Raw genomic sequence first — 14552 nt, forward strand, 5'->3', positions numbered from 1 at the left:
AAAATACGTTATATCATTTCGTCAAAAAATGCTTCATTTTCTTGTTTTGACGGCAAGAAATGTGGATCATACATAGGAGCGCTGTTTGTGGACTGAGAATGCACGACCAGAGGTTTCATATACCAAAAAACAAGTTTTGAATACATTTTTTCACAGTAAAAACACAATATTTGAATCTTAAATGTGTAAAAGAAACTAATTTTTATAAAAAACTAGCTGTGTTTCTAATCAAAGTACGAAAAAGATTGAATGGCAAGTTTGAGAAATGTTGCAGTCTTTTATCATGAGCTGTTTCGTCTTACTGGCGGAAAATACATATGTGGTTCTGAATACAAAAGCTACACCGCGGCTACCCGGGATCGAGGGACAGATTCGTTTGTTCGCGACACTGCGCGTGTGATTCCTGGGAGCTAAACATTGTATTTTGTGATAGGTTTTGATACTCGCTCTTGTTTCTTTGAAAACAAGGTTTCGGAGTGTACTGCGATAACAAAGGTAGAAGGCTATCTTCGGCATCTGTTCCTGTACCCCCCCATTTGAGGAGTTGAAGGTAATTCTTTGTTGTGGTTTATTTGTGAGTAATTGTCCATGCCCTGATAGTGTAATAAGGGAGAAAGTAGTGAAGATAGAGGTGCCTGCATTGCATTACTGGAGGAATTATCAATGTTATCAACTATCAATGAACCAACAATATCAATGAATTATCAATTATGACTTGGGTGCGAACACAGTGACAATTTCTAGGTCAACTGGCAAAATTAGCCATCCCTCGCACCATACTCTTATGTGGCATCAGTGTGCTGTACCTGGAGCGTGTATGCGCTTGTTCCAGGGTGCAGAATTTACAATGGATATTCAAGTTGTTATTTTTATGAATGTGGCAATATATTTTTACCCAAAAATGTCTGAATTTTTCTTAATCTCATGCATTATTGGCTTTCAATGACTGAAGTTGGTGGCAAACCTTCTTTGAACATGGGGATTTCTGTTAGATTGGTGCATTTGCTGGCATTGTTGCCAAGATGCTGCTGTGTTGCTGGACATGTTTGCTGCCACACTTATTTTTGTAGTCTGGCCAGCTGTTAAATATAGGCTTTAGAGGAAGATATGATCAAGTGTTTTAAATGGATAGTTGGTTCTTATGGTTCTGCTAACTGCTGAGGCATTTCAGCAATAGTTATTTTGCACTGGAGGTCTGGCATTGTTAACATAATTTCATCAAAACTGATATGGTCTGGAATCTGGCTTGTATGTATAGAAGCCATTGTGAGTAGATGCATATAAGGAACATTTCTAGTGCAGTCTGAGGTCTGGCTGATATGTATATAAGCCACTGTGAGTAGGTCCATGCAGTACATTTCCCACAAAACCAATGCAAATGCCTGTGATGTGCCTTATTAGTAAAATGAACAAACTTTGCCTAATAAAATAATAAAAAGCCCAATGAACTAATTTTGGGATTGGTAAGTTTATGTAATCATACCTGTCAATATCACAGAAATAATTTTAATACTGTACACCAACATAACTTTTTCCTCTAGGAAGAAGCAGAATGGTGCAAGTGACATCATGTTTCTCTTCTATACTGGAGGCCCAAGCTTCCTTCTTAGCAAGCACTGTGGCCTCTGGCTGATAGCTTGACAGTTGTAATCACCATTGCTGCATAAAGGACTGATTGACAATGAGTGCCATGCTACCTTTAAAATAGAATAAAGTCTGTTCAAGCACAGCATTTTATTATTGAACACTAATATATTTGTCACATTATTGGTCATGGTATTCCTTACGCTGATCTGTTGAAAATCACGGAATATCATTAATTCTCAATGACTAGAATAATCTATGCGATATTATTTATCAAGTGGTCTTGACTACATCACTGTTTGAATGATACTGCACTATATTGCCATGCTAGATATACATAGCCAAATACACACCATAAGTTTTATCATAAACCACCTTACACATAACACCATTCTCAGTGACTTGAAGACATTTGATGAAAGTATGTTTCCATTAGTTTTTTATTTAATTGCCCTCTTACATTCAAGCAATATTATTTCACCATGCAGTCTTTGAGCTGAAATTGCAATTAACTAGAAGTGAAGCTGAATAGAAAGGTCAGCTCAGTTGCAGTGCTGCAGAGGCCATGTTGTGAAGGGATCTTTCCATTTTTGACACTTCATTTAGATGTCTTAGGTAGTCTTGAACCATATTTTTTTGGAGGGAAGCCTCCACCCAGACACTTTGATTCAATGATAACACTGGAATTGTGTAGGAATGAACTTATCTATCACTGGACACTTTGATTCAATAGTAAATTTTAGAACTGTGTGGGAAGGAGCTTATCTACCAGTGACATGTCATAGCCCATTTCATTCCCAACCACACCACACCCCTTGTTTCAGCACTGCCTTCTTGTGCGAATCGCCGACCATGTACAAGTTCCGGGCCGCCCTAGTGGGCCACAGCTCCGATGTGCGGGCCGTAGCTGCCGGCATCTGCCCCCAGGGCAGCGTCATCACGTGCTCGCGTGACGAAACGGCGCGCATCTGGACGCCCAACAGGTCAGTGCGCTGTGCTGGGATGCTGCGTGTTCATGGCCGTGACGAGGCGGCCGTACGAAACTGGAATGAAGGAGGAGGATAGTACTGTGTGCTAGTCGGTGGTCTGTGCTTTACAAGATCGCGCGTAACAATGCACAATCAGAGAGCTTAACTATTACTTGTATACTATAAACATGAGGTGGATGATGATTATAATGTGTGTTTGAAGATGTTCAGTAGGCACAGAGTGTACATCACACAGTAGGATATTGGTGATGATCATGTGTATGTGAAGGCATGGAATAGACATCGTCGCCACTGGGGCTTTACGACGCATTCAGCTGCTGAGGCTACATGGCCTAACCTGCCTCTCACCCTGGCAGAATCGGCTGGCACTGTGAGGAATCGAACCCCGTACCTCTGGTTTCACAGACGTGCATTGCTTAACTCAGACGCGTTAACCACGGCACTACCGGCACCCATAGACACCCATGTCATGCAGAAGGGTATTGGGGATAGGAAAGGGAGTCATAACAGCCCCACACTTCTGTTGATATATGCACTGTGCTGGGTTCAGTAGCACGTGGTCTCACTGTGTCCGTGCCCCGGCAGCGGCGATGTCGGCTTCGCGACGGCGCAGACGCTGCGCGGCCACAGCCGGTACGTGGTAGCGGCGTGTGTGATGCCGCCCTGCGACGAGTACCCGGACGGCCTCATCCTCACCGGCAGCAACGACGCCAACATCCACGTGTACTCGCACAAGAGCAGCGAGCCGCTGTACCGGCTCACGGGGCACACGGCCACCGGTGAGGAGGCGGAGGAGGGACGGGCCGCGGGGGACGGGGGGTCGACATTAGCTGGTGGTGCGGGTAAAGCTGTGGGAGAGACGGCTGCGAGGTACGCGGTGTCGACAGCAGCTGACGATGGGGTGGAGCTTTGGGAGGGACGTGCGGCCAGGACTGGAACACAGGCGCACAGGACACCAAAAAGTTGAAGTGGGGACGAGAGGCCGGGAAAACTGTTGCATGTTTTCATGAAGAAGCATAACTTCATCTGAACAATGCCAGATTTTAGTGTCAGTCGGGTGGGAAGAGGAGGAGGCGCATCCATCCACGTGCTGACGGTCCGCAGGGGACTAGGAAGAAACGCCATAATAGTACGTTCCTACTCTATCACTTTTCTCACAGTTCTGATTGCCAAACAAAGCTAGGACTAATGAAACAGAATATCTGTTCAGGCACGTTGGTTTGTTGTCAGATATGAACAGGAATCCAGGAAGCCAGAGGGACGGGGTTCGGTTCCCTGCGGTGCCCTCCCTTTCTACCAGGCTGACAGGCAGGCGACGCCATATAGCCTCAGCAGCCGATTGCGTCATAAAGCCCCGCCAGGTTGATGCGATCGTCATAAAGCCCGTCCCTCCCGCGTCTGCCGACGACCTGCCTGCCCTCCGACCTCTGACCGGCTCTCTGACCTCTGACCCTCTGACTCTCCTCCGCCCCTTGCTCTTCGCCTCTCCAGTGGCGGCGCTGGCGGCCGGCAAGTTCGGCACGATCGTCAGCGGCTCGTGGGACTGCAGCGCGCGCGTCTGGCTGGGTCAGAAGTGCGTGCTGACGCTGAGCGCGCACAGCGCCGCAGTCTGGGCCGTGGCCATCCTGCCCGGCTCGGGGCTGGTCATCACCGGCTCGGCCGACAAGACCATCCTCGCCTGGAAGACCGGCAAGGTCGTGCAGAAGTTCACTGGTGGGTGGCCGGCGACAGCGGCCGCGGGATGTGGTGGGCCCGGGGGACGATGGGCGGGCAGAATGGTGTTCGCTTAAGGTTTGTCCGTTTTATGTTTTGTGGCATTTTCTACGATGCATTATATTGGAAAAACAGCCTTACGCGTCTCTGAAGTTGAGCATCGTCTCTAGTTTCACGGCGTGTAGCGAAGCCACTGTTTTTCATCCATTCTTCGAAGTCAGCTGGTGAATTATATCGATCGGAGGCATGCGGTGTTGGGTGAAGGGAGCGGCGGTTGACCTCTGACCCGACGCCAGGGCACACGGACTGCGTGCGCGGCCTGGCCCTGCTCTCCGAGGATGAGTTCCTCTCGTGCGGCAACGACGCCACCATCCGACACTGGAATATAGACGGCAACTGCATCCACACCTTCTACGGCCATTCCAACTTTGTCTACAGGTGTGGCAGCCTTTAGCACTTGTGCTCTGCGAGATGGCTGGCACTTTTAGGTCCATTCCAGCCGAAACATACGCTGGCGATTTGAGGAGATCTTTGAAGTGCTACCTGTGGTGTAATACCCGTTTTTGTGTGACAGACGTGGACACTACTCCCATGTCATCCGCTTGTTTTCGATTCTGTGCGGGCTTTGCACCAGTTGCGTTTAATGGCCTGACACCTCGTGCCGATCGCGTCCCGGGCGGGCCCCCCCTGCGTCTATCCGCCGGCTTATCTCGCTCCCCGTCGGCTCCACGGACCATGCCCCTCACCACCGACCGCGGCCTCCACTCGCCGCCCTGCCTGCCTGTCTGGCGCCGGCGCCCTCGCCCTCTCACCACGCACGGGGCTCGCCGCAGCGTGGCCGTGCTGCCGAACGGCTCGGACCTGGTGTCGGCCGGCGAGGACCGCACGGTGCGAGTCTGGCGGCGCGGCGAGCTGGCGCAGACCATCAACGTGCCCGCCCAGTCGGTGTGGGCCGTGGCCTGCCTGCAGAACGGCGACATCGCCGCCGGCTCCAGGTCAGCGGTCGGCGCCGGCGAGGAGCCGCCGAGCAGGGCGCTGGGGACCGGCGGCTGGCGGTGCTGGCTGGTCGGGCGCGCTGGTTGTGGCGTGGTTGGACTGGTCGTGGTGTGGTTGTTGTGACAATGATTGGGATAGTGTTTTTCTGGCGGTGATAGGGAGAATGCAGACATAGGTATTGGCTAGCAGCGCTGTCAAGTGCTGACCGCAGTGCGGGCGTAGGTACTGTTGGGTTTTAACGCTCCGTACGCATCGCGTGGTCCCACATGTCGGGGACGGTATGCCCTATCCCAGCGGAGACCCTCCGGGCTTCTTTAGACGGCAGACAGGACAAGCCGATGCCGCCTGCCGGGCCCGTCACCCGCAGCTACCGCAGCCCCGCGCCTCAGCCGACGGGCGACGGCCGTCTCACCGGGCCGCGCCGCGTCGCGCCGCCTCGCACGCAGCCCGTCAGCGCCGACCGCTCTGACGGCGGCCATGTTTCAGCGATGGCGTGTGTCGGGTGTTCAGCGCGGCCCCCGAGCGGCAGGCGCCGCCCGACGGCCAGCACGCCTACGAACAGGAGGTGGCCAGCACGCAGATGAGCAAGGCTGACCTGGGCGGCTACAAGGTGCGGCCGCGCCCGCTGACGCCCGCTCGCCGCGCGCCGCCGCGGGTCGGGGCTCTGGCTCGCGACGGCGCGCGGTAGTCTCTGCCGTGGCGTGTCTCTCGTGCGTGTTGCCTGGTCCTCGCCCGGGACGCGCCAGTATGCTGGCGCTGGGTGACCTCTAGCAAACAGTCTGTCCGCTCGGCGCCCGTGTCGTCCCACAGTGGCCGGCCGGCGCGCATCTGCTCTGTCTCAGCGGTGGCATGTCGTGGCCGGGGTGTCGCGTCAGTACCGCCCGCCCGTCGGCGGTCCCGTGACGCGCCTGCACCGTCGCCCAGCGGCGCCGGCGGCCGGCGCTGAGCCTCCGCCCGCCGCCGCCAGGTGTCGGACCTGCCGGGCGCCGAGGTGCTGCTGGCGCCCGGCCGCCGCGACGGCCAGACGGTGATGGTGCGCGAGGCGTCCGGCGACGTCACCTGCCACAGCTGGTCGGCCGCCGAGCAGCAGTGGAAGAAGGTCGGCGACGTGGTGGGCGCGTCCGGCGGCTCCACCGAGACCTCCGGCAAGGTGCTGCACGACGGCAAGGTGAGCGCTGGACGCCTACGGAGCGGCCGGCTGCGGCGCGGGCGGAGAGTCGGCTCTGGGTTCTGGCTCTGGCCTCTGGCCTCTGGCCTCTGGCCTCTGGCCTCTGGCCTCTGGCCTCTGGCCTCTGGCCTCTGGCCTCTGGCCTCTGGGCTCTGGGCTCTGGCTCTGGCTCTGGGCTCTGGGCTCTGGGCTCTGGCTCTGGCTCTGGCTCTGGTCTGGCTCTGGCTCTGGCCTCTGGACTCTGGCCTCTGGCTGAGAGGGGGCCGAAGCTCTGGGCTGCGACGAGGGAGACGCGAGCACGGCTTGATGGTACAGTTATCTGTGCCGGATCCAAATGACGCTAGCCTTCTAGTCATAAATACTTGCCTTTGTTATGTGGTGAGAGTTAGAAGGATTGCTCCAAGTTTTGAAACGTTTTGGCCGTAAGATGACAGTAGTCATTCTGCTCTTTGCTTCAGTCTTCTTCTCGGTACATGTCCTGCAGTTCTAAATGCTATCATGTTTAGTGCGAATACTTGGTGGTAAGGTGGTGGTCTCAAGAACCAATGAAAACCTAAGCATAATGTACGATCCGACCGCAGTATCAAATAGCTAGTCGTAGGATTCCAAACGATGGGATCAAAATAAGCGTAGTTAAAAACTGACCACAGAGTCAAGAAGCTGGTTGCCTGACTCCAAACACCTGAGCCCATCCTAGCCTGACAAACATGCTCGCAACATAATAAGTATCATACGCAAATTATGGTCAGTGCATCACGAGAAAATGTCGCTCCACCCATCATTTTTAGCTATCGGAACGTCGTATCGAACCGATGTTACAGAGCTTCACCAGTGCGTAAGATGATGCATCTCGGGTACCTGACTTTAGAGCTGGCGTGTGCGAATAACATATTTACGACAGAGTCGCCACCATGCCTCAAGGGATGTACGGGCCCCGGTTTCGCCTCGCCTGGAGTTCGAGCCCGCCGTTCGTGCCGACAGCAATACGACTACGTGTTCACGGTGGACATCCAGGAGGGCGCGCCGCCGCTGAAGCTGCCCTACAACACGTCCGAGGATCCGTGGCAGGCGGCGCAGCGCTTTATCCACAAGCACGACCTCAGCCAGGCGTTCCTCGACCAGGTGGCCAACTTCATCATCAAGAACAGCGGCGGCGCCGGTGTGGCCGCCGCGCCCGCCCCCTCCGCCGACTACTATGACCCATTCACCGGTAAGTCGCCTAGTGACGAGCCGATCATCCTACAGTGGGATGTGCGTGCCACGTCTTGGAGAGGAGGACATGGCAATGCTGACACAGAAGCCAACGCGGTTGGCATGTGACAAGTGACGTCACAGCCGGGAGCCTTGCGTTATGACGAGTACACTGTGGCGGGCAGCCTCCCCTCTTCAGGCCGCCCCGATCGCGTGTCTCACTCGCACCCCGGCGTGCAGGGACCGGCCGGTACGTGCCGGGAGCGGCGGCCGGCGGCGCGGCGGCGGGCGGCGGCGCCGACCCGTTCACGGGCGGCGGCCGGTACGTGCCGCCGGCGGCGATGGACACCAGCAGCGGCCCAGCGGCGCCCGCGCCCACCACGCCCGCCGCGCCGCGCTACTTCCCGCAGGACGAGTTCCTCTACTTCGACAAGGGCAACGTGGACGGCATGGCCAGTGAGTGTTTGTGTAGTGGGGGGGGGGGGGGGGGGGGACGGGCACCGCATACGCGACGGAGGTCTGGCAGTGCGGGGGATGGGGTCGGAGAAGGCACCGGGAGCGCGTTGCTGGGGTATGGGGAGAGGTAGACCTGTGGTACCGTTCATGATGGTGATCAGTTGTGTGACTGCAATGACGATACGACTGCGGCAGTCGTGCGCATAATTACAATCCTTTTTTAATTTGTGGTCGCGATTGGTGTCAGTCGCGGCTTGTAATCCCCACGCGCGTTTGTTGGCCTGCCCCTCGCTTCCCATTGTTCCCTTTACCAGTGTGTTGACGAGGATCGGCAGCGGCCGCCAGTGCGCACGGCAGCCCATTCTAACGGTCCGACGCGCCGCCCGCCACAGCCAAACTGCGCGAGTTCAACCAGCGGACGGGCGACGGCAGTCACCGGCTGGAGGAGGCGGTGCTGTTGGAGCTGACCAAGCTGGCCGAGCCGGCGGAGACGCCGTCGCCCAACCACCTGGCCACCCTGCTCCGGCTGCTCGACTGGCCCAAGGGTGAGCTGGTGCCGGCCGGGTGCCGGACAGGTGGCGAGCAGGCCCCGGCTGGGGCGGCTGACGGGATTTGAGGAGGCTGGTGTTGGGTGGCTGTGCCAGGGGTCTAGTGGTCTTGTTTAGGCGCCGCGCCACACCCACAGAGCGATTTGTGAGCAGCACAGTGGTTGTCATCGCCACAACTCGTGGGCAGAATTCGCGTGCCGCATGATACCGAGCATAACTCGGGCGGGGTGCCGGACGCGCGTTCTTTTCGCGACGTGCGTCTCCGCGCCACCTTTCCCGCTGTCTGATCATGCTCGCGCATGGCCGCCACCCACTGACGCCGCCCGCTCCGCGCCGCCAGAGCTGGCCTTCCCGGCTATCGACCTGCTGCGGCTGGCGCTGAGGAACGCCGCCACCTGCGAGTTCTTCTGCTCGCCCGAGCGGCGGCCGGCGCTGCTCGCCGCCCTGGAGCGCTTCGCCCAGCCGGACTCGCCGCCGGCCAATCAGATGCTGGCGCTGCGGGCGTGCTGCAACCTGTTCCGGCACGCGGACGGCGAGCGGACGGTGCTGGAGGCGCGCGAGACGGTGACGGCGGCGGCGCTGGCGCTGCTGCCGGGCGTCAGCCGCGCCGTGGAGGTGGCGCTCGCCACCCTGCTGCTCAACATGGCCACGAGCCTGCGGCGGCGCGGCGAGCTGGAGGCGCGCGCGCAGACGCTTTCGGCGCTGGGCGTGCTGCTGCAGCGGCTGACGGACGGCGAGGCGCTGTTCCGCGCGCTGGTCGGCTTCGGCACGCTGGCGGTGGCGGCGCCGGAGCTGGCGGCGCTGGCGCGCAGCCTCGAGGTGGACGCCGTGCTGGCGCGGCTCCGCAACGTGCCAGAGCCGGCCAAGGTGGCCGCCTGCGCCGGCCAGCTCGATCAGCTGGTGCGCAACAGCTGAGCCGGCGCGTGCGCGCTGGGCGCGGACTGTGGGTGGCCGCGGCGGCGGTCGGAGGGCGTCGATGTCCCGACCAGTGTTCAGTCGGTGTCTCGTGATCCGGGTTTGGCGACGACACACGATCCGCAGACGTACCTCCTGTGTAACCAGAGCGAGCGCTACCGCTGAACGCGCGCGCGCCGCCGACGTCGTGCTGGGCACGTACTCTATGTCGGCCGGTGGATTTCTTTGAGGATGAAGCCGGTTCAGTCATGCCGAGGGAGTCATTGCTCTTCGAGTGTTTATTTCGGTTATCTGTTGTTTCCTGAGTCGTATTTAAATAATACAGGTTTATAAAATACGACCCAGAGCCCACGCTACTTGGTGTGGCTGCTATTGCTATTCTAGCCGCGCCTGCCGAGCAGATGCAGCACTACAACAAGGAAGAAGTCACCGACACATCGACGGGGTAAGTAATATCACACAGTCTCCAGCCCGTGTGGAATGTGGTGCGCTGCCGCCGTTTACTGGGTGTGGGTGCTAAGCGCGCGCGCGCCGCGAGCGGCCACGTCTGGAGCGGCGGCCGGTCCCGCGAGCCGGGCCGGCACGACTCGCGTTCGGCTCACTCGTCCGTTACACATCGACCGGGTGCTAGTACACTCTTAACTTAACGCAAACAAACCCAAACTGACGCGGCAGGAACCTGGAATCCGTAGTCTCCTATGACGTAAGCAATACCTGGAGCAGCCGCACGATAAGCAGATGAGCGACACGAACCAGACGCCCTCACGCATATTACGCGCATCTAAACATCCACACTAGAACGGTTATCTTGGAAGACCACATAGAAAATCACAGCTTTCACCTTTATCAACCCCTATTACCTTATACATACTGGCGTGTTATCTGCCGATGCGTCGCACCCAGCTCCTAGAAAACATTCACGGCCTTTTCACTGCCAAGAAGATTCGAATTGATATACGGCAATTGCACCACATACATGCGATTGATCACCATGCCGCCGCAACGGCTATGGCACAAACCCGCGCACGATAGCCCCATTTTGGCGTGTTCTTACCTCTTCCATGCAACTACCAATTGAGGAACACATCTTGCGGGACCTGATTCACCGCTCCTACGCGTATCCGGTCGTGCGGCAGCCAGGGACAATACTAGACGCACGGCATACTGAAGCAAACCGTCGCTGCTACAACGATCGGTCCACTATGTGATCCCGTGGCAGCGCTACAGCGCTCTACGAGCCAGCCTGCCGCCGATCCACGAACGCCAACACCAGCTACTACCGCTCACCAACGCCACCTATAACCGCCCACTAGCGCCACCTACCGCTACGCGACGATCCCACCACTACATCCCTGCGTGAGCTGTTGATCCCAGCGATTGCATCGTCTCGCCTCTCCGCGCGCCCGGCTCCGTCTCCGCCCGGGCCAGCCTCAGCTCCAGGGCCGCCTACTGCAGCGCCACGGCCAGCGCCTTGCGCACGTGCGGCCAGATCTTGTTGGTCTCCGTGCCGGAGAACTCCCGCAGCAGCCCGAGCTCGCGGTAGAACTCGATGACGGGCCCGGCCGACGCCTGGTACACCTCCAGCCGCTTGCGCACCGCGTCCGGCGCGTCGTCCGGCCGCTGCACGAGCCGCTCCCCAGTGACGTCATCGGTGAAACTGGCGGCAAGCGGCGGCGGCGGCGTGAGCGGCGAGCACGGCCGGTCCAGGGGGAGCGCGGGGCGGCGCGAGCCGGGTCCGCAGACCACAGATTCGCCGCTGCGGACTCAGCGGGCGTTCACACACACAAACACGGGCACAAGCCCGTGGGTACACGAACAGACCACAGGTGGCACAGTAACATGTCGGAAGTAACGGACGGAACTGCCGGTCAGCGACCGTCCGAAACATAGCTGAGTCGGAGCACTAGCCACGTACCAACGCTAGGACAATTTTTTACCTTATCATGTGCCCTGAAACGCACCAGCCAAGCCGAATAAGTCAAGATGCAGACGTGTCCCTTTCCTGTGCACTAGGCATGCTCACACTGACCAACCGTGTTTTTTTATTTGGACATGACCAGGGATGGGCGCATATATGCTTTTTGAAGCGTCACGAAACATGGCTTAACATGTTTTTTTTACCAGCATGACCCCCCAGCTAACAACTAGCCATTCTAACATATACAGGCAACCTTCCATCTGGAAAATCTTCACATATCTGCCAAATGCCCCTGAAGGCTTAAGGACCTTCTGACCCCACTACAGTCCGCCTCATAGCCATCATTGGGTACCACAGTCCAGCCAGGAACCAGTCGCCCGCCGCATCATTCGTCTACACCACTTCCATCGCTTGGACGTTGTAAGTGGTGTCAGGAATGTTATCACTGATAAAAGTGCACTAAATATAATTATCTGACATGTGGGGTACTCAGACCAGGTTGCCGGGTTCAAGATGTACTTTCGTGGCCCAGCAACCATAATGATGCGACCAGCCACCTCTTTCGAGGCACATAATTTTGCATCTGTATAAAAGGAGACAAAACTCATTTCACTACATAAACCAGGAGGGCATGCAGCATGCACACAAATGTTATAAACTAACATCGCCACAACCATTTAAAAAAAATTAAAAGGCTAATTCTGTTTGCATTTTCTGATCATAGGGTTTCTTGCTTCGTCAACAAAGTATTAACGTCCCATTGCCGCACCACAGACGCCACACACTGTCAGTATTCTCAGGCACATGATGACTGCTACCTCGATAAGGTCCAGGTCTAACAAAAATCACTGAACTTCGCACTCAATGAAAAGGGCACTCGACACGAAGCGCAATCCAATGCAACCAAATACCATGAAGCGTCCTGCCGGCAAATCGTTTCGGTCTTCGTTCCCTTCCAAATGACCCGAACTCGGATGGGGACGGCGTCCTGCCGGTCCGAGGACAACCGTCCACCACACAGTGAGGGCAGCTGCCTCCTTCATGGGGAACAGGGCAAGCTGGCGTGCCTCTACTCGCGTTGATGTGCGGAAGATATCATCAGTGCTTGGCTATATTTCAGATTGGACGGTCTCCCAATTAGCCGCAAGCAACGCCTTTGTACCAAGCCGTGAGATCGGTATGGATTGGTGTTTTTATGTTTGAGAATATATGATAGTATAGAGCAGGAAGTATCTTGCTTTAGTCCAACAATACAAGCACAAAAGTTCCTAGACAGTAAAGCTTGCAGCGACGTCCCACTGAACACAAATAGAGCTCATAGGTTGCAAAGAAATCAACTTGCATTGATTCATTGAGGGCAGGTTACCTACCTTTTGTCTGTGTTGTGTGACAAATTACTTATATTCAGTACCATCGCCAACGAGAGCAAAGGAAGAAACAAGAAAAAACAAATAAAAAACTCCTCAGCGACCACCTTACAACCACAGTTATTCTGCCAAGAACCCTTTTCGAACGCATTCGCCGGCATTGACAGTGGAAGAAGAAAAGACGATTGCGCCACCGACCATCTCCTCCCTCCGCTAATCCCAGCAAGAACACCGCGCATCGGCACAACAGCAGGCGGACCCTGCCATCCACCCTCCTTCAGCCCGCCCGTCCCGACTGACCGGCTGCTTCGGCGGCTCGAACAGCGTGTTGTAGATCTGCCGCTGGGCAGGTGCACCCAGCGGTCCTTGATGCGGTCAATGATGACCTGGAACGGCACGCTTGAGGCTGATGACCGTGTCCAGCGGCTGGACACGGTTGCAGCGACTCCGCCTGTGAGCGTGTGCGCGGGAACCCTGCCGGACAGCGTCCACAGTCACAGGCCGGCGGCGGCTGCCGGCACCGCACGGCCGACCACGAGACGGCGTCGATGGCACGAGACCACGCGCCGAAATCGGCGGGTGCTACGATCGTGTACGCTGGAAAGTGATCAGATGTACCGCAAGAGGTCGCTTTCAGTCAACGAGACGCGGGCCGCAGGAGATTTCAGCAGCTGCCAGTCAGCGTGTCAGTAGACGTTTCCTTACAGCTCTAGAGACAAAACAAAACCCGGCACCACACACCCCACGCACTTATTCGCGACAGCCAACTCCCAGGCCATGCCACCACGCCGGCTTCACTGCCGCTTTCAAGCTGTTTTTGAACGATGTTTGAGTTTCAGAGTGAACACGCAAGCGTAGCACACGCGCTACGCAGTTCAGCGTGGTCGCCTACCATCAAGCAGCCAGCTGCTGTCGGACATTTTCTTCAGCTCGTCGGAGATGAGCGAGACCATGGTCTCGTCCGGCACCAGGGAGCCCTCGTCAATGAACTTCTGCGCCTGCAGGCCCACTTCTGTGGACCGGCGACGGGCACGGGTCAAGCAGTGATGCGCGGCGGTTGACGTCTGGAGAACTAAAGAGAGGTGTCTCTCCCGCGTGTGGTGTCACCCGTGCTAGAACACCCAAGGTTAGATGTGGTTAGACTACAACAGTTGGCAGGTCACAGGAAGCACGAGCATACAGTAACCGTCTGAACAGGCCGAAAATTAACTGCTATCTGGCTGTCTTATGTGATAATGTAGCAAGGATGATGACAGAGTGGAAAGCTGACAATGTGTACATAGCTTAATAAATATCTAAGATCCATAAATACGAAAAACAGAAAACTTTGTCGGTGTGGATCATCCACAAACGCACAACTTGACTATCCCCTTTTGATAGATGGTTGTCAACGCTGTCGTTTTCACCAATATATCAACATCTTCCTGTTGCAGACAAGCAGCCGTGCGTCACCTGGGTGCACGACACCCAGCAGCGGCCAGCGGGGGCGCCTGGCACCCGGCGCGGCCGGCCACACCCACCGGTCTTGTGGAGGACCTGCGAGCGCAACAGGTCGCCGCTGGAGAGGTGCTTCAGCCCGAACTCGGCCACGATCCGCTCCGAGATGGTGCCCTTGCCAGAGCCGGGTGCGCCCATGATCAGCGCCCGGAACAAGCGGCGGCCGGCCATGCCTGGCCGACAGCCACACGGGCAGTGAGCACGGCGACA

The 14552-nt window shown here is 56.7% G+C and overlaps 2 protein-coding genes across 2 annotated transcripts; one reads left to right on the top strand and one right to left on the bottom strand.

The window, feature by feature from the left end:
• Nucleotides 1-360: 360 nt before the first annotated feature.
• LOC119092166 (phospholipase A-2-activating protein) lies at nucleotides 361-9431 on the top strand (the record flags this gene model as incomplete). The annotated part of the gene is made up of 13 exons (XM_037215143.1): nucleotides 361-550; nucleotides 2409-2567; nucleotides 3159-3352; nucleotides 4065-4286; nucleotides 4583-4724; nucleotides 5120-5281; nucleotides 5769-5892; nucleotides 6250-6450; nucleotides 7432-7660; nucleotides 7882-7919; nucleotides 7986-8097; nucleotides 8490-8642; nucleotides 8986-9431. Coding segments are annotated over exons 2-13 (2154 nt in total), but the record flags the coding sequence as incomplete, so codon positions are not given.
• Nucleotides 9432-9538: 107 nt separating this feature from the next.
• On the bottom strand, nucleotides 9539-14513 carry LOC119092649 (GTP:AMP phosphotransferase AK3, mitochondrial-like). Its single transcript, XM_037215610.1, is given in 8 exon segments — nucleotides 9539-11211; nucleotides 11506-11510; nucleotides 13146-13180; nucleotides 13183-13243; nucleotides 13245-13283; nucleotides 13285-13319; nucleotides 13738-13857; nucleotides 14366-14513. Coding segments are annotated over 8 exon segments (648 nt in total). The 3' UTR covers nucleotides 9539-11006.
• Nucleotides 14514-14552: the final 39 nt, after the last annotated feature.

Source organism: Pollicipes pollicipes, unplaced genomic scaffold (genome assembly GCF_011947565.3).
Source record: "Pollicipes pollicipes isolate AB1234 unplaced genomic scaffold, Ppol_2.1 Scaffold_3447;HRSCAF=4054_pilon_pilon_pilon, whole genome shotgun sequence".
In the NCBI taxonomy this organism is placed as follows: domain Eukaryota; kingdom Metazoa; phylum Arthropoda; class Thecostraca; order Pollicipedomorpha; family Pollicipedidae; genus Pollicipes; species Pollicipes pollicipes.